General features: G+C 40.6%; 1 protein-coding gene and 1 long non-coding RNA gene across 9 annotated transcripts in view; one reads left to right on the forward strand and one right to left on the reverse strand.

Moving 5' to 3' along the window:
* The window catches only part of PTGR2 (prostaglandin reductase 2), a 28,376-nt gene extending 6,563 nt beyond the window's left edge, over positions 1–21,813 (reverse strand). The window contains exons 1-5 of one of the 7 annotated variants that reach the window (XM_032344987.1): positions 21,733–21,813; positions 16,004–16,087; positions 13,553–13,671; positions 3,794–3,985; positions 589–759 (exon numbers count right to left, since the gene is read on the reverse strand). In XM_032344987.1, coding sequence (XP_032200878.1) covers positions 589–759; positions 3,794–3,985; positions 13,553–13,671; positions 16,004–16,040 — 519 coding nt within the window. In that variant the 5' untranslated portion in view covers positions 16,041–16,087; positions 21,733–21,813. Of the gene's footprint in view, positions 1–588; positions 760–3,793; positions 3,986–13,552; positions 13,672–16,003; positions 16,088–21,477; positions 21,629–21,732 lie in introns of those variants that run through there. The other 6 variants (XM_032344986.1, XM_032344985.1, XM_032344992.1 and 3 more) reach the window with 6 other exon arrangements.
* The window catches only part of LOC116591770, a 31,646-nt gene extending 8,812 nt beyond the window's left edge, over positions 1–22,834 (forward strand). For both annotated transcript variants that reach the window (XR_004286158.1, XR_004286157.1), the window contains exons 2-4: positions 5,241–5,332; positions 9,233–9,452; positions 21,568–22,834. This is a non-coding gene — a long non-coding RNA (uncharacterized LOC116591770). The remainder of the gene's footprint in view (positions 1–5,240; positions 5,333–9,232; positions 9,453–21,567) is intronic.
* Positions 22,835–23,037: the final 203 nt, after the last annotated feature.

Genomic DNA, 23,037 nt, shown 5'->3' on the forward strand with positions numbered 1-23,037 from the left:
CCTTATTATATTTCTAGAACCCAGTAAGTGCTCTCTAATTTGAAGATTCTTTTCAAAAATATGAGTTTGGGGGCACCTGGGTGGCTCAGTGGGTTAAGCCTCTGCCTTCAGCTCAGGTCATGATCTCTCAGGGTCCTGGGATCGAGCCCTGCTTCGGGCTCTCTGCTCAGCAGGGAGCCTGTTTCTCCCCCTCTCTCTCTCTGCCTGCCTCTCTGCCTACTTGTGACCTCTGTCTGTCAAATAAATAAAATCTTAAAAAAAAAAAAAAAATATATATATATATATATATATGTTTGCCTTTTAATTCATGAATTCCAGATAGGTACTCTATGAGCTTCTTCCTCATATTGATTAAAGCAATGTTCTAGAATTTACCATGTCTGTTTTCGGTTAATAGAGAACAAGATACAAAAATCTACATTTTTCATGTTGTTATCAAGAGAGTCTAAGCACATAATAACATCATTTCTACCCAAAATGAATATTATAAATTTGTTCAATTTTATATTTTAAACTATATACATGTACCCAGAAATTTGATTATGACCACTTATTTTAGAAAATCAAATTAATTCTCAGAAATTTTACCTGCCCAGCCAAGGATCCACAAGCACCAGCAGCTCCACTAACAACCATTGTCTGATTAGATCCAGCAGCTATGTGACCTTTCTCCTGTATCCCAATCAAGGAAGTCAAACCAGGCATACCTATAGCTCCAAGAAAGTATGAAAGGTGACCGTCCACAAGTTGTGGGTCCACCTAAAATAAAACATGTAACTTTAAAAAAATAATACTAGGAATTCCTGTTTTAAGTCAACAATGTAGAGACAACCTGTTATGGACTGTTGTGTCCCCCCAGATTCTTATGTTGATGACCTAACCCTTAATGTAACTATATGTGGAGACAGGACCTTTAGGGAGATAATTAAAGTTAAATAAGGTCCTAGGGAAAGGACCCGAATCCAAAAGGATTTGTTTCCTAGTAAGAGAAGGAAGAGACACCAGAGCTCTTTCTCTGCATGTGCACAAATGAAAGGCTGAGGGGCGCCTGGGTGGCTCAGTGGGTTAAAGCCTCTGCCTTCGGCTCAGGTCATGATCTCAGGGTCCTGGGATCAAGCCCCACATTGGCTCTCTGCTCAGCAGGGAGTCTGCTTCCCCTTCTCTCTCTGCCTGCCTCTCTGCCTACTTGTAATCTCTCTCTGTCAAATAAATAAATAAAATCTTTAAAAAAAAAAAAAAAGAAAGAAAGAAAGGCTGAATGCAAAAAGGCAGCCAACTGTAAGCCAGAAAGAGAGGCTTCACTATAAACCAAATTTTCCAGCACCTAGATCTCAGACTTTTAGCCTCCAGAACTGTGAGAAAATAAATTTCTGTCGTTGAAGCCACCCAGTCTATGGTATTTTGTAATGGCATTCCAAGCAGACTAATAAACAACCCAATATGGTTTCTAGAACAGTAAGCCATTCTTCAGTCTTGCTAAAATTCTGTAATTTACTTGTACAAAGTAAAATAGAAATGAATATTACTTCTCTTTATGGCAAAACAAACAAACAAAAACTTTAAGGAATTCTCACATGAAAGGCACTAAGCATTCTTTCTCCTCAGTGCCCCAAGTATATAAAAATTAGAGAAGAAATATTTAAGGGGAAAACATTAGGCAGAACTGGAAAGTTTTAAAATCTCTGAGAATAAATAAATAAATAAATAAAATCTCTGATAATTCCAAAGTAAGCATTTATCTATATAAAAATCAGTTCAGGGGGGCACCTGGGTGGCTCAGTGGGTTAAAACCTCTGCCTTTGGCTCAGGTCATGATCCCAGGGTCCTGGGATCGAGCCCAACATCGGGCTCTCTGCTCGGCAGGGAGCCTGCTTCCTCCTCTCCCTCTGCCTGCCTCTCTGCCTACTTGTGATCTCTGTCTGTCAAATAAATAAATAAAATCTTAAAAAAAAAAAAATCAGTTCAGGGGCACCTAAGTGGCTCAGTCAGTTAAGCGACTGCCTTCAGCTCAGGTCATGATTCTAGGGTCCTGGGATGGAGTCCCGCATTGAGCTCCTTGCTTGGTGGGGAGCCTGCTTCTCCCTCTCCCTCTCCTCCTCCCCCTGCTTATACTCGCCCTCAAATAAATAAATAAAATCTTTAAAAAAAAAAAATTCAGCTCAAACCGCAAGAGTTCTCATTGTTGATGCTTAAAATGTACCATAAAATATAATTTCTTTTAGTTAATTACAGAATAAAATGAGAGCTCTCAACTTTTTAGCATTTTATGTTTATATGTTTACCAGGCCCTATCAATAGTTTATACTTCTAAATTCTCTGTGTCTGTTTTCTTATCTGTAAAGTTAGGGGGAATTGGATAAAAAGAAATGATATGGAAAGACTCCCTACCATAAAAATTTTATAATAATATTTTAAGGAACTGCATAACTTTGGTAAAAATTTAATTATCCACCAAAAATAATTAAGATTCACTACCTTAATTTGACTTGTACTTTGATTTTGATTTGATTTGTCATAAACAAATAAAATGGCAGTTTGTATTCAGCAGTCTTAAATAACTACCAGTTAAATCTACTGTATACATAAAGGTAATTGAGAGTTGAAAGTCAACGATACTCAGAAAGCAGACCCCCTGCTTCTCTTCTCTCTCTCCCTGTGCCCCTATCCTGCCCCGCTTATGCTCTCTCTCCCTCAAATTTAAAAAATTAAAAACTGTTTTTAAAAAAGTACTAAAATTGGGGAACCTGCATGACTCAGTGGATTAAAGCCTCTGCCTTCAGCTCAGGTCATGATCCCAGGGTCCTGGGATCGAGCCCCACATCGGGCTCCCTGCTCAGCAGGGAGCCTACTCCCCACCCTCCACCTGCTTGTGATCTTTGTCAAATAAATAAATAAAATCTTTAAAAAAAAAAGTACTAAAATTGTATAAAACTTTTAAGAAAGTCCTAGTCATATTTCTTTTTTTTTTTTTTTAAGATTTTATTTATTTATTTGTCAGAAAGAGAGCGAGCGAGAGTGAGCACAGGCAGACAGAGTGGAAGGCAGAGTCAGAGGGAGAAGCAGGCTCCCCACGGAGCAAGGAACCCGATGCCGGACTCGATCCCAGGACACTGGGATCATGACCTGAGCCGAAGCCAGCTGCTTAACCAACTGAGCCACCCAGGCGTCCCCATATTTCTCATAGCATTTAATGTCCACACTCATCTGTGAGAGAGCTACACTATTTTCTTCTTCCACATGAGAAAGCTAAGGGCCAGAGGCATGAAGTAACTTCCCTGATGACATATATTAGGTTGAATTACACAAAGCTACCAGGTTTCGTAGGGAAAAACAGACAAATATTGGTAATTTCACATGATTCAAGTAAGAGCAGAGACTGAACTTAGGACTTTGATAGAAAAAGTCATTTCAAGAACAAACCAAATGCACTTCTTAAAGTTAAATGGCAATTTCTCGGGAAACTTTAAAGCACACAACTCTAAGGGGCCTGCTGGTTCTTGGCATAAAATATTTTTTGATGCTTACAATTCAGGCTTTATTTTTATAGTTGCAAAATTTGAGAAATAAAATACAGAAAACACCACCATCTGCTAATAATCTAAGAACTGTCCTATAGTTATGGCCAACAATGGAAAAGAAACAAAGGTTTTCCACATTTTGGAAGCTATCTAAAAGAAAATAGATGCTTTTATTAATTTTCCCTGATAACAAACTGAATGCCAAATGCACAAAATAAAAATTAAGCCGGGGGTGGGATGTGGAGAGAATCCAGATATTGCATACTATACATCACCTTTTCTAGGCTATTTCCATCCAGAATAACCTTGGTTTGCCAGGGCCAATAAAAGGAAGTCACAAAATCGCCTTTGGTAAAATTAATGTGTTTGCTTTTTTCGACAATCCCAACACCTCCACCATCAACCACTTGAGACAGCTCCCAAGGTCTTATGTAATCAGTACCAGTGTCTTCATTCATTCTGCAACGCTAAAAGAGAAAAACGATTATGGTAATTCTGCCTCGCAATACCAGGCAGTTTATTAATTTACCTCATGACTAAAAGAAAGGTATATAGTCAGTAATGTCAAATTAAGTCTTAGTCAAACAAATTATACTTATCTTAAATTCTATCTTCCTTTCAGTTATTTTTTTATCCTGGAAAAGGGATGTATCCTCTCTCTAATCAGTAAAAACGTATAATTAGAAAGGTCCACAACTTTGTGAACAGACTAAAAACCACTGAATAGTACACTTTATTTTTTTTTTAGTTTATTTACTTATTTACTTATTTTTAGTAATCTTGACACTCATCATGGGGCTTGAACTCATGAACCCCAGATCAAGAATTGCATCCTCTTCTGACTGAGCCAGGCAAATGCCCCTGAACTGTACACTTTAAAGATTTTATTTATTTATTTGACAGACAGAGATCACAAGTAGGCAGAAAGGCAGGCAGAGAGAGAGAGAGGAGGAAGCAGGCTCCCCGCTGAGCAGAGAGCCGGAAGGAGGACTTGATCCCAGGACCCTGAGATTATGACCTGAGCCAAAGGCAGAGACTTTAACACACTGAGCCACCCAGGTGCCCTGAACTGTACACTTTAAATGTATAAACTGTATGACAGATGAATTTTATTTCAACAAAGCTGTTAAAATTTTTAAACAATTAAAGTAGGTACTATTACATTACACTAGCAAACATAATACAAAATACTGCATCGGTGCTTTCAATGGATTGTGTCAAATTACATATACTTACATGTTGCTATTATAAAACTTTACATTTTTTCTAGAAAACAAACCAACAACATATAGACCATATTACAACTCATTTCTACTGACCTAGAGATTCTGCTTCCTCCATGGAAATAACCCAAGAAGAAACGAAACAACTTTTACATGGTTGTTCATTACAAGTTCAGACCAAGCATTACATCATACCTCCTAACCTCAGGTAGATATTCTCTTTATTCTATGAAGACAAAATGTCACAGAAGCACCACACCTTTCCACAGGACTAGAGCTAAAGATATCTCTGAGAAGCAGTTAAGACTCTCTTCTCTGTGGCTCACTCTTGCCCACTCATGAAGGCCAAGGTGTAGAGGCAGTGTGGGAGACTGAAAAGATACATGGGTACCTCATTAAGGCGCCTCATGTGGTACAGTTCAATTCACCAGGGAAAAGGACCAAACGGGGAATTGAGGCGGAAATTTCTATGACAATATACTTACTACACTGCTGCTAGTGTCGCCCTCCTAAGAATTCATAGAAGCAAATGCAACAGCCACTGAATACTGCCAGACCAAGGACCTGACCTTCTTTCTCTCCTTTTTTAAGGTAATTTGCTTTTTTTCCCCGCTTTTATTTTTTAAAGTAATCTCTACACCCAATGTGGGGCTCGAACTAACAACCCCAAGATTAAGAATCACATGCTTGGGGCCCCTGGGTGGCTCAGTGGGTTAAAGCCTCTGCCTTTAGCTCAGGTCATGATCCCAGTGTCCTGGGATCGAGCCCCACATCGGGCTCTCTGTTCAGCGGAGAGCCTACTTCCTTCTCTCTCTCTCTGCCTGCCTCTCTGCCTACTTGTGATCTCTGTCAATTAAATAAATAAAATCTTTAAAAAAAAAAAAAAGAAGAATCACATGCTTTACTAACTGAGCCAGCCAGGTGCCCCCCAAAGACCTCTTAGAAGAGGCTAACAGAGAAAAAAGGAGCAAGTAATTCTCCACAGGTAAGCAAATGATATCAACACAACAGAAGATTATATATCCACCAAAATAATGCTATTTGGGCTGGTTTTTCATATCTAAGTATGGATATAAAGTCACTTAAATATCAGTCAAAGTAGTATATATACATTAAATACAACCATTTAATACTGTGTGCACTGGTGATTAAAATTAGTTATGAACCTGAATATATATTTTTTAAGAACAATATCTAGTAAAAGCAACCAAGATGATTTTCTTCCCTCTTTCCTTTCACTAGTACTTAATATTAACACCATGCTAGTGACTGGAGATATAGTGATAAATAAGACCTCTGTCTCCATAAGTTTACTCTTTATTAGGAAAGACAGACATCATGATGCCTGGGAGGCTCAGTCGGTTAAGCATCTACCTTCACCTCAGGTCATGAACCCAGGGTCTTTGGATCAAGTCCCACATTGGGCTCCTTGCTCAGCCGGGAGCCTGCTTCTCCCTCTGCCTGCGGCTCCCCCTGCTTGTGCTCTCTCTCTCTCTCTCCCCCCCTGACAAATAAATAAATAAAATATTTTTAAAAAGAAAAAAAAAAAGGAGGAAAGACAGACATCTAATAACTACCCCAGTAATTCTTCACTACAACTAGGATAAATGCTATAGATCAAGGTCCCGTTTTGAGAAAATGTAACAGGGAAAGGTCTAGTCGGAGGGTTCAAGGTAATTTACCAGAGGAAATCCTTTTAATGCAGGCTTTGAGGGAGTAACAGGAATTGGCCAGGTAACAGGAGAGAGGAAGACGGAGAGAATATGTATGTAGGCTTGTTTTAATTTGTACTCAGGATTTTTAGTCAGGTATAGTCAAACAACAGACATGGGGCCAACTGCCTTGAAGGAAGAGTTTATCACTTATAATTCCCAAGAGGAGGAGCACACCATACCACACAGGGCCACACGAAGAAGCACTAGAATTAATGAGGAAGAAAAAGCAGCAACAGGACAGGATGGCCCAGGGGTTTTTTTGTTCGTTCGTTTTTTTGGTTTTTTTTAAATGGCCCAGAGTTTTTACTGTGGTTTCAGTGGGAAGAAACAGGCAAGACAGATTGGACAAACTTGATTAAGTTTAGGATTAGACAGTTGGAAAACTTCTGTGGGCCCTGATTATAGGGATGGTCCCTAGTTGTCTGGCACCTGACCTTTGAGGATTTGGGCCAGGGGAAAAATTAGCTTGGTGTGTAAGAGTTAGACGAAGGAGGTGGTTGCTATGTTTCAGGCAAGATGTTTGTTATCGCTAAAAATATGCTGGTAGGGGCAGTCTCTCCAGGATTGGGAAGACCCGTAAGATATGAAAGCATTAAAAAATACAGAAAAGGGCTCTTCCCCGAAGCAGCCTGAGGTGACCTCTGAAAACGGTTTGATATTTGCTTGACCCAAAAGAGGCTAAAAAATCATGCAAATCAAGAGGTTCAAATCTCCGTGTTCACTTTAAGAACACATATAAAACCACCCATCAAGCGTACGCCACCAAGTATCCAAAAGATGTCACTTTGCTGAAGCCATGTGTGCCATTCTGTCGCTACAGTGGTGGAGCTGGTAGGTGTGTCCAGGCTACAGAGTAGGGCTAGACACAGGGTTGGTGGCCCAAGAAGAGTGGTGCATTTTTTACTACACATGCTTAACAATGCGGAGAGTAATGCTGCACCTAAGGGTTTAGATGTCGATTCTCTGGTCATTGAGCCCAGCCAGGTGAGCAAAGTCCCCAAGACGCAGCATAGAACTTATAGGGCTCCTGGTCAGATGAACCCACATATGAGCTCTCCCTGCCCCATCGAGACGATCCCTCCTGAAAAAGAGCAAACTGTCCCTAAACCAGAAGAGGAGGTTGCACAGAAGAAAAAGATACCCCAGAAGAAACTGAAGAAAACAAAACCTTATGGCTCAGGAGTAAATTCTGCCCAGAATAACTGCAAATAAAAAAAAAAAAAAAACAGAAAAGGAGAAACATGACTAATATAAGGCTTAAGCAAAAAGGGCTACTGGTGTGTTACACAAGTGAGAAGCCCAGTGTGGCCAGGGTACAGGGGAAGAAGTAAAGTCGGGGATGGTAAGGCTGGGCAGGCAAACAGGGACCAGACTATGAAGCATCTTAGACCATGTCCAGAAAGTTAGTCTTTGCAAGACTAAAAGAAAGCCATTAAACATAAAGGTGACATGATTAGTTACTATTGTAAAAATATCATTCTGACTGCAGTGTAAGAGACCATGTAAGAGGGAATATATGCAAGGGTTCCCCACTGGGAGAGAAACCATGGTGATCTGGACTAGAGAGATGTCTTTGGAGTTTACGGAGAAGTGGACTGAATTGAGATGTACTTAGAAGTAGGACCCGCAGGATTTGAGATCGACTGAGAAGAGTTTACGGAGAAGTGGACTGAATTGAGATGCACTTAGAAGTAGGACCGGCAGGATTTGAGATAGACTGAGAAGAGTTTACGGAGAAGTGGACTGAATTGAGATGTACTTAGAAGTAGGACCGGCAGGATTTGAGATCGACTGAGAACGAAGAGACAAAATTCTCAAGAAAAACTCAGTTTTGTAGCATGAAATGAGTGGATGGAGAAGCTATGTACTTCCCTGAAGGAAACAGAGGTTTTCTGTTTTTGTTGTTTTGAGGTTGGGGTATTCAGAAGTGGAGGTCCTGAATTTAATCCATGTTATAATCTTAGGTGTTTCATCATCTCTCCTAAAATCGTTGGGTCAGAGGCGCCTGGGTGGCTCAGCAAGTTAAAGCCTCTGCTTTCGGCTCAGGTCATGATCCCAGGGTCCTGGCCCCACATCGGGTTCTCTGCTCAGCGGGGAGCTTGCTTTCCCCCCTCTCTCTGTCTGCCTCTCTGCCTACTTGTGATCTTTGTCAAATAATAAAATCTTTAAAAAAAAATCGTTGGGTCATAAATTTCTCTCACTTTAAGACTCTCAGAGGGAATTCTGCTGAATAGGAAGTTTGTTCCAACTTAAATACTGTGAAAAAAACATCCTCTCTGCTTGTTTTCAACTATTCCTTTTGGACTGCTCTGCTTCGTTTTTAAAACCCTTCTAACCTTGAACCTTGGCTTTACTTTGATGAATTTTTTTCTCTTAATTTACTTTGTACTTGTTATCCTGGGCTTCAATGACAGGCTTTCCATTTTGTTCATCAGGGCATGTATAATCCTTAGTGCCCTGAGCTATGTCTTACATATTGAAGTGTTTAAGTCTTAAGAAATCCAAGCCAGTCATCATCCAGAATTGACTCTAAGTACTAAACAGCACACTGTCATTTTTCTCCTGAAAAATGGTAATTATTCTCCTCACATGATTTGCTTAGCACAGTCTATAGAGTTCAAGGGCCATAGCTTGACTGAGCTTGTCTTAACTGCCACTGAAAGGTGGAGCATCTTTAGGTCTGTGGGAAATCAGCGACCTAATTTAACCCTCGGTATCAACTCGAACATTTGTCTATTTAGAATGTCCTAGACCAATCACCACCTCATTTCCCTAGCCCACAAAGAAAAATTTCTTCCTACACCAGAGAAGAATCTTGAATGAAGTCATCAAATTGCTTTCCACTGTTAGTACAATCAAGTGTGATTGGCGTCATTGAAAGAGGCTGAATTGCACTCCTAGATCAGAGAGAAGAGGAGCCTTCCCAAAGCTACAACTCTCCTGGCAGAAAATGGCACTGTTTTGGGGTATCTACTGTAAATGAAGCCCGGGAAGAGGTAAGGCAGGATTTTCTTTATCCTTTACTACGGTACTTTAAAAGCCAAAAGGAGAGGCAAGCAGACAGTACAGAAACAGTAATACAGAAAGAGATTATAAAATTGCCTATTTGTTTCTTTGGCCAACTTTCTACTTTTCACAGACTAATGTATAGGAACTTTCTGCATGTCAACCATTATCTTTTTTTCCTATTTATATTGCAAATGTTTCTGTTTGCCATTTATCTTTTGATTTTGTACATGCTATTTTATTATGTTTTACAAAAGACAGTGTTTTTAAAATAGTCATATTCATCAATCATGTGTCTTCATATTAGTTGGGTTTACTGTCATTCTTATAAAGTCTTTCATTCCCCAACATCCTTCAATTGTTAACCCAGACATATACACATATCTCTTAGAGAGTTCAAGATGTGCTGGGGATGCGGGGTGGGAAGAGCAGAGAAGGAGAGAATCTTAAGCAGGCTCTATGCCCAGTGCAGAGGCAATACATGACCTGAAATCAAGAGACAGATGCTTAATAAATGAGTCATCCAAGTGCCCCTTTATAGTTTCATTTTTTTCTTTAATTTTTTAATATCTCTTGGAATTTATTCTAGTGAAGGGTTGAGCTAAAAATGTAATTTTTTCCCAAAAGTATACAGTCAACTGATCCAACAGTTTATTGAATAAGCTATCCTGATTTCCTTTTAACTTATTTTACATAAATAAAGGAAGCTGTAAAACTAGTACAAAGGACAGAGATTAATGAAACAGACAATAGGAAAAAATGCAGAATATCAACAAAACCAAAAGTTGTTCCTTCGAAAAATTAACAAATTGACAATGTTTTAGCTAATCTGACCATGAAAAAAATAGATAAGACTTAAATTACTAAAATCAGGGGCGCCTGGGTGGCTCATTTGGTTAGGCAACTGCCTTCAGCTCAGGTCATGATCCTGGAGTCCCAGGATTGAGTCCCACATCTGGCTCCCTGCTCGGCAGGGAGTCTGCTTCTCCCTCTGACCTCTCTCTTCTCATTCTCTCTCTCTCTCTCTCCCAAATAAATAAATTTTTTTAAAAAAACTTTAAATTACTAAAATCAGGAATGAAAGAAAGGGTATTACTACCTATCTTTCAGAAATAAAAGGATTATAAGGAAATACTAAGATATGCCAATATACATATGCCAATAAATTATACAACTTAGATGAAATGGACAAATTCTCAGAAAGACACAAACTACTGAAGCTGACTCAAGAAGAAACAGAAAATCCTAGTAGGCCTAAAACAAATGAAGATATTGAACTAGTAATTTTAAAACTCTCCAAAAAAGCCCAGGCCAGACAGCTTCATTGGTGAATTCTACCAGTCTTTTCAAGCATACCAATTCTTCACAAACTCTTCCAAAAATAGAACAGGAGGGAACAGGGGCACCTGGGTGGCTCAGTGGGTTAAAGCCTCTGCCTTCAGCTCAGGTCATGATCTCAGGGTCCTGGGATTGAGCCCCACATGGGGCTCTCTGCTCAGCGAGGAGCCTGCTTCCCCCAACCCTGCCTACGTCTCTGCCTACTTGTGACCCCTCTCTGTCAAGTAAATAAATAAAATCTTTAAAAAAAAAAAAAAAAAGAACAGGGAGCCTGGGTAGCTCAGTGGGTTGGGCCTCTGCCTTTGGCTCAGGTCATGATCTCAGGATCCTGGGATCGAATCCCACATCAGGCTCTCTGCTTGGTGGGGAGCCTGCGTCTCCCTCTCTCTCTGCCTGCCTCTCTGCCTACTTGTGATCTCTCTCTCTCTGTCAAATAAATAAAAAAAACTTTTTAAAAAAATGTAAAAAAAATAAAAAATAAAAGAACAGGAGGGAACATTTCCCAACCTCTTCTGAGGCCCAAATTACCCTAATACCAAAGTCAGGCAAACACATCACAAGAAAACAAGAGACCATGAATATAGTCGCATAACCTTATGGATGCAAAAAAAAAAAAAAAAAAATCAACAAAATAGTAGCAAACTAAATCTGATAACTTATCGGGGCACAAAGGTGGCTCAGTCACCCAAATCAAGCCCCACATGGGTCTCTGCATTCAGCATGGAGTCTATTTGTCCCTCCTCTTCCCATCTGCGCGCACGCACACACACACACACTCTCTCTCTCTCTCTCTCTCTCTTTCTCAAATAAATAAATCTCAAAAAAAGAATAAATTCCAGGAGTACCTGGGTGGGTCAGTTGGTTGAGCGTCTGCCTTTGGCTCAGGTCATGATCCCAGGGCCCTGGAATCAAGCCCTGAGTCAGGCTCCCAGCTCAGCAGAGGACCTGCTTCTCCCTCTTCTCCTTGCCTGTGATCTCTCTCACTACCTGTCTCTCTCTCTCTCAAATAAATAAGTAAAATCTTTTACAAATAAATAAATCCAACAACATATCAAGGAATTCTACATTTGAGACAAATGTCATTTAGTCAAAGAATACAAGAGTGATTTAACATCTAAAAATTAATTAATGTAAAAAAACTTTTCAATAGATTAAAAAGCAAAAACCCCAAGATCATCTCAAGAGAAGCAGAAAATGCATATGACAAAATCTAAAACTGCTTCTGGGGGGAAGGAGTAAGGAGGACTTTATTATTTAATGGGCACAGAATTTCTGTTTTAGAAGATGAAAAATTTCTGGAAATGGAAAGCAGTAGCTGCACACCATTGTGAATGTCCCTAATGTTGCTGTATTACACATTTGAAAATTGTTAAAATGCCGTATTTTGTTATATGTATCTTATCACAATAAACAAAATCCCTTTATGATAAAAACTTTCAACAAACCAGGAACCAAATCAGTACCAGGAGGAAATCTCCTCAGCCTGATAAAGGGAAACTACCAAATCCCACATCATGCTTAATGATAAGACTGAATGCTTTCTGGGCGCCTGGGTGGCTCAGTGGGTTAAGCTGCTGCCTTCGGCTCGGGTCATGATCTCAGGGTCCTGGGATCGAGTCCCGCATCGGGCTCTCTGCTCAGCAGGGAGCCTGCTTCCTCCTCTCTCTCTCTGCCTGCCTCTCTGCCTACTTGTGATCTCTGTCAAATAAATAAATAAAATTAAAAAAAAAAAAAAAAAGACTGAATGCTTTCTCCGTCAGATCTAGGAACAAGATAAAGATTCCACTCTCACCACTTCTATGTAACACTGTACTGGAGGTGCTAATCAGTCAAGAAAATGAAATAAAAAGCGTTTGTGTAGGAAAAGGCAAAAACCATTTCTGTATTGAGTCTAAGTCCATGTGCCTGAGGGCTTCTCAGCTGCAGTCCTAAACAGTATCTTTTTTTTTTTTTTTAAAGATTTTATTTATTTATTTTAGACAGAGATCACAGTAGGCAGAGAGGCAAGCAGAGAGAGAGGAGGAAGCAGGCTCCCTGCTGAGCAGAGAGCCCGATGCCAGACTCAATCCCAGGACCCTGAGATCATGACCCGAGCAGAAGGCAGCGGCTTAACCCACTGAGCCACCCAGGCGCCCCCTACACAGTATCTTTCAACAAATCTCCTTTCTCTAAAAATAAGTCATTCCTTCAAAATGAGATCAACTGGAGAGGTGCCTGGGCGGTGCAGCTGGTCAAGCATCTGACTCTTAGTTTTTGCTCAGATTGTGACCACAGGGTCATGAGACTGGGCCCCGTGTGAGGCCTCAATCTCAAGTCCACTTGGATTTCTCTCTCCCTCTCCCTCTGCCCCTTCCCACTGCTCTAAAATATATAAATAAGTCTTAAAAAAAAAAAAAAAGAGAGAGACCAACTAGAATAAAGGTCTTACACAGAGCCTGCATTGTAAACTCGATCAATCTGAGAGAATTTCCAATCTTAATCTACTATCTTCAAGCTTTATTTACTACTGGGAAGTGATCTGGACATTTGAAAACCTGAACAACCACATGTACTACTATTATGAAAACATTCTTCTACAATATTCCTTCAGAACACTAGTGAACAGCAAAGGCAATCTGTAATTCCCAGGTATCAAGATATAATTGCTCAAGTGTTTATTAATCATAAGGATTGCACAATAATATTAAAATGCAACATGAAAAATATGAAAATAAGATTAATTTTCACAAAGTCACAAAATCCTGATTCTTACCATGTAAGGATCCACAGAAAGATAAAGAGTTCTCACTTGTACTTGTCCTTCATTGATACTATCTGATAAATTTACTTCTTCTACTCGAAAGTTTTCTGCCACTGGATTACCATTTTTTCCTAAAATATTATGGAAAATATAAAATCAAAACATTATTTTCCCATGTAATTATTTATTATTCTTTAGAAGGTAACTCTAGGATTCAGATAACTCCCTTTTAATACAGACACGAATAAGTCTACATTGTTTTGTAATTTCTCTGTAACAGAGTATAAATTCTTTAAATCGTTGTTTTTTTTTTTTAAGATTTTATTTATTTGACAGACAGAGATCACAAACAGGCAGAGAGGAAGGCAGGCAGAGAGAGAGGAGGAAGCAGGCTCCCCGAGTAGCAGAGAGCCCGATGTGGGACTTGATCCCAGGACTCTGGGATCATGATCTGAGCCAAAGGCAGAGGCTTTTACCCACTGAGCCACCCAGGAGCCCTCTTTAAATAGTTTCAACTGCTCTTGATTTTCCCCAAGAAGTTTCTGTGGAATATTGCTAACTTCAAAATTTCTTTTAAGATGATTAGAGATAAATCATTTCATCTGTTTTAAAAATATAGGATTTCAAAAAGTGAAAACTCACAGCCAGTTTAAATTATGAAAATTCAAAATTTATAAGGTAGCAGAAACACATCAGCCAAAATAAATACTTAAGTAAACATTCCTTCCTCATTTTAAGAAGAAATGGAAACTTAAATGAATACAATTTTTTAAAAAAGTCAAGTCCTGGGGCACTTGGCTGGCTCAGTTGGTGGAACACGCAACTCTTGATCTCAAGATTGTGGGTTCAAGCTCCACACTGAGTGTGGAGCCAACTTTAAAATAAATAAATAAATTTAAAAAGTTTGAAAATTAGAAAATTTGAAGTTTGAAAAGAGAAATTTATAAGCAAAAAATGCCATCACTAAAAGTGTATTCTTGTTCAGTTATGTTTAACATAAGCAAACTTACTCTGTTGATTAAATCATCAAATGTGTTAGGTGGGAATAGATGTAAAAATGTTAATCTAACAACTCACTTTACTAAAACCGAAGTCAGAAAATGTAAGTGGGAGGAAAAAAACAGACAAGGTAAGTGATTTCCCCAGGCCACACACTAAACAGTAAAATCAAAGCAGCATGTGCCCAAAAGGTTATTTCCACACCTAAGTTTCTATGATTCAGGTTGAATGTCAGCACAGACATAGGTCAGTGCTTTTCACATAAAACAGAAAGGCAAGTTTTAAGAATCGACGATGTAAGGGGCGCCTGGGTGGCTCAGTGGGTTAAGCCACTGCCTTCGGCTCAGGTCATGATCTCAGGGTCCTGGGATCCAGCCCCACATTAGGCTCTCTGCTCAGTGGGGAGCTTGCTTCCCCCTCTCTCTCTGCCTGCCTCTCTGCCTACTTGTGATCTCACTCTGTCAAATAAATTTTTTAAATCTTTAAAAAAATACATTAAAAAAAATTGAGTATTGCTTAGTTTCTTCTAACATCTCTAGTAGGGTTAATATCTTCCTAACTTAAATTTACCACATTACTTTTTTTTAAGATTTTATTTATTTATTTGACAGACAGAGACACATGGAGAGAGGGAAAACAAGCTGGGGGAGAGCGAGAGGGAGAAGCAGGCTTCCTGCTGAGCAGGGAGCCCGATGAGGTCCCCCATCCCAGGACACTGGGATCATGACCTGAGCTGAAGGCTTAATGACGCTTAATGATGGAGCCACCCACCCAGGCACCCAACTGTTACTTTTTGTTCCTTCATTTTCATTAATAATCATCAAAGACTGGGGTGTCTGGGTGGCTCAGTCAGTTCAGTGTCCCACTCTGGATTTCAGCTCAGGGCATGCTCTCAGTCATGGGATTCACCTGACTCACCTCACTCACCAGGGAGTCAGCTTGAGATTCTCTTCCCCCACTTCTGCCCCTCCCCCTGCTCTCTCCCTCTCATAAATAAATAAATCTTTTTTTTTTTTTTAAGATTTTATTTATTTATTTGACAGAGAAAGACATCACAAGCAGGCAGAGGCAGAGGGAGAAGCAGGCTCCCTGCTGAGCAGAGAGCCCGACATGGGGCTGGATCCCAGGACCCTGGGATCATGACCTGAGCCGAAGGCAGAGGCTTAACCCACTGAGCCACCCAGGCACCCCTCATAAATAAATAAATCTTAAATAGAGCACCTGGGTGGCTCAGTGGGTTAAAGCCTCTGCCTTTGGCTCAGGTCATGGTCTCAGGGTCCTAGGATCAAGCCCCACATCGGGCTCTCTGCTCTGCGGGGAGCCTGCTTCTCCCTCTCTCTCTGCCTGCCTCTCTGTCTACTTGTGATCTCTGTCAAATAAATATAATCTTTAAAAAAAAAAATCTTAAAAATAACAATAAAAATTATCAAAGACCACAGCTGTTCATTCATCACAAATACATACCAGGTCGGGAATTCAATACCACTCTTTGTACAATCATCACCTCGATGCACAGTGGTCTCAGAAGATTTCTGTATAAAATAACTCCTATAAACAGAAAAGTTTTTAAATCACAAAGTCTAAAAATGTTTAACAATTTTTAAAAAGAGCATATTTGTGTTTCTGAAGGAGAGGAAAAGTCATATTCAGCATCCAGAAAAGATATAATCTCCTGTCAGAGTTTGTCTCCTAAAGCAAATATATAAAGAAAGACCAAATCTAATTAGAATTTTTGGCTAAGTTTTGGCTAAGGAACAAGTTCAAAAGACTAAGACGAAATGTTTTTGGCCTCGTAATTCAAGCACATTCATCTTTATACCATCATGATTACGCTTCCCACTGTGGCTTGATTAAATGAAAACAAGATACATTCCTCTAGAACTAAACAGTTCTAGTAGCAAAATAAAAACACTAGCTGTTTGAAATGTAACCAAATTTTCAAAAATTATTTTATTCATTAAAATGAAAATTAAGTTTTGTTTATCATAGAAGTAAAACATCAGGGTGCCTGGGTGGCTCAGGTGGTTAAGTGACTGCCTTCAGTTCAGGCCATGATCCTGCAGTCCCAGGATCGAGTCCCACACAGGGCTCCCTGCTCAGCAGGGAGTCTGCTTCTTCTGCTGACCTCTCTCCTCTCGTGCGCGCTCTCTCTCTCTCTCAAATAAATAATAAAATCTTAAAAAAAAAAAAAAAAGAAGAAGAAGAAGAAGAAGAAGTAAAACATCAGAGGTGCTTGGCTGGCTCAGTTGGAACAAAAATTTTTTTAAAAAGTAAAACACTGGGGTGCCTGAGTAGCTCAGTTGGTTGGGCAACTGCTTTTGGCTCGGTCCTGATCCTGGAGTCCTGGGATCAAGTCCCGCCTCAGGCTCCCTGCTGAGCAGGGAGTTCTGCTTCTCCCTCTGACCTCCCCCCTCTCATGCCCTCCCTCCCTCTCTCTCTCTCAAATACATAAATAAAATCTTTAACAACAACAACAAAAAAAGGTAAAACATTAAAAGATTTGAAATCCTCACCTTATAGGAAATTCTGTAATACAGAATGGCAAAATAAGAAGGTAAAGGATCAGTTTATTCTGGCTTTTCAATTTGAGCTAATGAAAGAAACAAAATGAGGTTCCAGCGCTGGCACTATCTGACTTGGGGGAAACAGCCCTGACCTTAGCGAATGCTACTACATGCCAAGTACTATTGTGAGTGCTATGAAATCTACACACACACACACACACACTCATTTAATATTTAATGTACATATTCTTTTTTCAAAGATTTTAAGTAATCTCCACACCCAGTGTAGGGCTCGACCTTATAACCTAGAGATCAAGAGTCACAGGCTTGGGACACTTGGGTGGCTCAGTCAGTCAGGTCTGCCTCTGGGTCAGGTCATGATCTGGCTCCTTACTCAGCAGGGAGCCTGCTTCTCTCCCTCGGCCTGCTGCTGCCCCTGCTTGCACAGCTCTCCCACCCGCGCGCGCTCTCTCGCGTGCTCTCTCTCTCTGACAAATAAATATTTTTTAAAAAATTCACATGCTCTACTGACTGAGCCTGCCAGGCACCCCAAATATATATTCCTTTAATCTCCTAACAATCATATTAAGTAGTGTTATTATCTCCATTTTACAGAAAGAAACTGCCCCTTAAAGGGTTTAAGCACCTTCCTAAGGTGGTGGAACTAAGACTTAAACCCAACCTGCCTGACATTCCAGAGCCAATCTCTTAACTATTACATAAAAATTTCCATCCTGTATGTTTGTTTGACTTCTAAAATACTAAGCAAACATTATCTTTCTTAAAATCAATATACTTATTTACCACTTCTGTCTTCTCTCCTTAGATATTTTATCTTCTTTAGTAAATAACATTGAGAAGCTCAAAGGAAAACTGTATCAACCACTTATTTTTTTAACAATTGCAACATATTTAGCTCTTAACATTTCTAATTTTATATATTGTAAAGGATTTTATACACCAGCACACTTAGACATTTGACAACCATCTATAAATCCATTTGACATTTAATAATCCCTTGCCTTGAATCACTGGGTAGTTTTGTTTATGCATGACTCTACCACTAATCCAGTTTCTAAATTTGCACGATATTTCAATTTCTTCATTTTTCTCTGTACCCTATAAAGTACTGGTGTATCCTATATAAACTTGATATTCATACATACTCCAAAGTATGTTAAATAATCATCACAGGGTAGTTCCCAAATCTTGCTTACCATAGTATTTAAATGGAGATAATTTATACAGAATTTTCACATAGATTCCATTACTTATTCTTTAAAACAAAGCTATATAGATAAATGTATTACTATTCTCATTTTACGGGGAAAATGAGAAACAGTTAGTATCCAAGATCACACAAAAGGTAAGCGAAAGAGTTGGGAGACTGGTATATATACTTCTCATTCCAAATCTCGCAAGCCTCACTCTATGCACTATTGTCCCACAATCTCCCCCAAACAGAGTTTTTACATCTATAGCCATATAATGATGTCCAACTCTCCTATAGGTACTCTTTCCTAGAGGAAGGAAATTCTACTCCCAATTAACTAAATGATGTTAGGAACATTCAGTAAGACAGAAGAAAGAACACTGCTTTCTTACTTTTTGTAATGTGTTTTTTTTTAAAGATTTTATTTATTTATTTGACAGAGAGAGATCACAAGTAGATGGAGAGAGAGGCAGGCAGAGAGAGAGAGAGAGAGAGAGAGAGAAGCAGGCTCCCTGCTGAGCAGAGAGCCCGATGCGGGACTCGATCCCAGGACCCTGAGATCATGACCTGAGCCGAAGGCAGCGGCTTAACCCACTGAGCCACCCAGGCACCCTGTAATGTATGTTTTTATAATGTCAATGGTTGTGATATTAATGGCTAGCAGCTCTCAATATCCATGCTCCCTTTCATGCACGTTTCCCTGCTAAAAAACTGCATTTCCCTGCTTCCCCTTAAAACAAATCCCTGACATCATCCTATTGCCAAAAATCCCTCTGTTTGCATCTCTGGTAACAGATTATTTTAAATACAAACACCATTAACCATTAACCTGACAGAACTGGCAATATAGATAATTCCTTAACATTATCTAATACCTAGTACATATTTAAATTCCCTGTCTCAAACAAGTCTTTTTTTGTTTTGTTTTGCCAATTACAGGCAATCTATTTTTTTTAGTTTATTCCTCCCTTCTTTAATTTAAACTCAGTTAATTAACATATAATGTATTATTGGTTTCAGAGGCAGAGGTCAATGATTCATCAGTCTCATGTAACACCCAGTGCCCATTATATCACGTGCTCTCCTTAATATCTATCACCCAGTTACCCCATGCCTCCATCTCCCTCCCCTCCAGCAACCCTCAGTCAAACATGTCCTTTTACAGTTGGTTCAGTAGAATCAGGATTCAAGGTCCACATACTCCATTTTGAGTCTCCTCTCTTTTATTTGATGCCATTGATTGTTGAAGAAACATTTGTTGCTTAATTCCTCTGTCTATGGAATACCCTTTGACTGCTTCCTCATGTGTCATTTACCTCATTCTTCTATCTTCCTCATCTACCCCTTAACCCCAATCCCTAACTAGTAGTTAGATCTAGAGATTTGATTAGACGCAGGTTCAGTTTTTAGACAAGAATCTTTAAAGGTGGTGCTATGTGCATCCTATCTCATCACGTCAAGAAGTCCAAATATCTTGTGGGACTAAACATATATATTTTTTAAAGATTTACTTATTTATCTGACAGAGATCACAAGCAGGTGGGGGGAGCGGGGGGACAGGCTCACTGCCGAGCAGAGAGCCCTATGTGGGGCTCGATCCCAGGACCCTGGGACCATGACCTGAGCCGAAGGCAGAGGCTTTAACCCACTAAGCCACCCAGGGTGCCCCTAAACATATTTTTAAAAGGAAATTTTCCATTGAATCACTTTATGTATAAATTATGGAAAATTAAAAAACAACATTTTCCAATTTGGTGCTGTATCCACAGATAACTGCCCTGAAGTGGTTACTAAAGGCACCATAATTTTCAGAGTCTTCCCAAATGAAGTTTCATATTTGCCTTCTTCTCTGATTACTTTGTGCATGCTTTCTTTAAAATATGCACACTGCAGATTTGTCCAAATACTGTTTATCAGCATGAAAAGTACACTATCAAATTTCTCTCCCTCTGTATTAAATTTCAAAGTTTTCAACTATCAAATACTAAAATTAACTAAGATACGATAATTGCATAATATCCCTTGATAGCACAACAAACACATTTAAAATACAAAGAACTAGATTTAGTTACAAAATCAAAATCTTAAAATATGACATACCTAGCTCTAGATCTGAAGAGAGAGGGAGTGTTGGTGACTACATTCATCTCTAGTAGAGGAGTAGGGAGGACACTCAACTCTTGACTGACTCACATTAAGCATACCATGTTTGTTTGGTATGATATTAAGTGGGTTTCCAATTATGTGTCAAGTATTATCCCAAATAACACCAGATCAATGCAACTGAAAAATTCACTCCCACCCCACATCAGGCTCCCTGCTCAGAGGGGAGCCTGCTTCTTCCTCATCTACTCTCCCTGCTTGTATTCTCTCCCTATCAAATAAATAAAATCCTGAAAAAAAAAAGAAAGATAGATAGATAGATAGATTCACTCCGGTGCTGGTCATAAAGAGTGTGTCATCTGACCGTCTACCTTGTAGCCTAGTATTAGAAAAAGGGCACTGAACTAAGTAGACAAAATACACCTGTCCAGGTTCTAATCACATGGGATCTTAGGAAAGACTCCTCTCCCCCAGTCTTCCGAATTTCCTAAGTGACAGGAACTGGGCTAAAGTTTTTACAATCATTGTCTCGCTTAACCCCTCCACCCAACAACTCTATGAGGATGGTACTGTCTTTTACCCCCATTTTCTAGACGAGGAAAGGGAGCAACAGAGAGGTCGAATTACTTGCCCATGTTCGCACACCTGGACACTGGAACCCACACTCAAACACAACACATCCCAGTTCCGTACCATGAGCTTCCTAATATCTTTCTAAAGAAACACTTCCCTATGACCCTGCCAGAAACGGCTCTGCCGACCACGGCCTTGTTGTAAAAGGTGGAAACCTCTGGGATATCCTTCCCTCTTCCGGGCTGGCTGGTCGCTCCCTCACCTTTTGAGTGTTTTGGCCTCCTCCTTCTGCCCAAGCCGCATCTGTGGGGATTCCTGCCTGGCTCTTCGCCCATCCCACCGACCTCACCGTCCTCTCCGGCTCCCACCACCAACCACTCACATGGAAATGAATAAAAACCTGCGTCCACAGCCCAGATTTCAAACTGGCTTCCCCTGTGAGCGCCGAGAGGCTAGGGATTTGTGTCAATGATTCACGTTCACTCTCTGACTGGCACATGATAGATGCCCAATAAATATGTGCTAAATGAACGTCCCAGACGCACCTTAAAAACACAATTACGTCCACACTCGAGGTTGCTTACTCCCAACAGTTCAAAAAAAAAAAAAGCACCTGCTTCTGTTTTCTTTTGCAGCAGTCCCTAACCTAGTGACCTAGGCAATAACGCCAGCGTCGCCGCAGCTCCGGGAGAAAAAGTGGAGGTCACCCCGGCCCTTAGAACCTCCCACACCCGGAAGACGCCAGCCAGCTCGGGGTTCGCGGTCCGCAGCTGTGGAGCCGCCCCTCTCCCGGCACTCACCGCCACGCAGCTGCGGAGGAAATCTCGCGCGGTGTGAGGCGCTCGCGAGGGGCGCGCCGCGAGACCTCAGCCCGCCGAACCCAGTACGCAGGCGCACTGCTAGACCTCTGCACCCTCCCCTCCGGGGAGACGGACCTTTACAGTTTAGGCTGGACTCCTGGTTTCCCACGTTTCTAGAGGAGGGGAAGCTGCGGAGTGTTAAAGGATCCTCCCTGGTCTGGGCAGTGTGTTGTGGGTTTTTGTTGTTGTTGGCGGGGGAGGGGCAGAGGGAAAGAGACGGTCTCAAGCAGGCGAGGAGCCTAGGCCCGGCTTATCTCAGCACCTTGAGAATCAGGACTTGAGCCCGAATCAAGAGTGGGTGGCTTAACTGAGCTACTCAGGCGCCCCTGGGCAGATTGTGTAATAAGCTGACCGTATGGCCTCGGTGTACTGCCTGTACCCAAAGAGCAAATCGTTCAGCCTTGACCGCGGAGTTCAGGTCCAGCTGTCCTTGAAGGAATTTAATTCGCTACATGGACTTCTCTCTGAGCCTCAGATTGGAAAATTACAGCGGACAGAGGCCATCAAGCCTGTCCCTGGTTTTATAGACAGGGAAACAGACTCGGAGAGCTGATGTGGTTGGACCACCCACTTTTGCGCTGATTCAGGGCAATGCTGGGGTTAAAATTGCCTCTCCGGATTGCTGAGTTAGGACGCTTTCCCTTAGAACAGGGCTGTCTTTTTTCTTTCACAAAGAATCCCAGCTTCCTCAAAGATGGATTACCCAACGTTGAAAGAGGAATTCAACTTCTTCCTTTTTTGACCTCAAACTTTCTAAGTGATTAAATTCTTTGAAGTTAATCTCTTAACTCAAGCAGAAGATGCTGCAGGCAAAGCATCCCCTCAAGCTATAAGGACTGCCCTGAACCAGCAAGACCCCAGTGACTGACCTCGATGACTGATTCGACCTTTACCGCCCACCTGCATATACCCATGACCTCTGCCCCACATTTTCCTTATATAAACCTGGAAGTATTTTCAGCACTTTGGAGGCAGTCTTTGAGACACTAGTCCACTGTTTTCCAAGTTAGTCTCACTGAAATAAAATGCTTTTCTCCTTTAACCATTTGTCTCTCTGCCTTTGGATTTTATTAGCAGCAAGTGGCCAAACCAGGTCTGTCTGGGATCCCCAGAGCCAGGTGCCTTTGCACCCTCGTGCCCCTGCTGCCGTGTGGACTGATTTCTCAATTTCATTAATTGTTAATTGCCTTTTGTTTTGAACTGGGTTGAGCAAGCCTTATTCCTAAGACAGCTTGGATCCCCAGG

This window comes from Mustela erminea, chromosome 5 (genome assembly GCF_009829155.1).
Source record: "Mustela erminea isolate mMusErm1 chromosome 5, mMusErm1.Pri, whole genome shotgun sequence".
Taxonomy (NCBI): domain Eukaryota; kingdom Metazoa; phylum Chordata; class Mammalia; order Carnivora; family Mustelidae; genus Mustela; species Mustela erminea.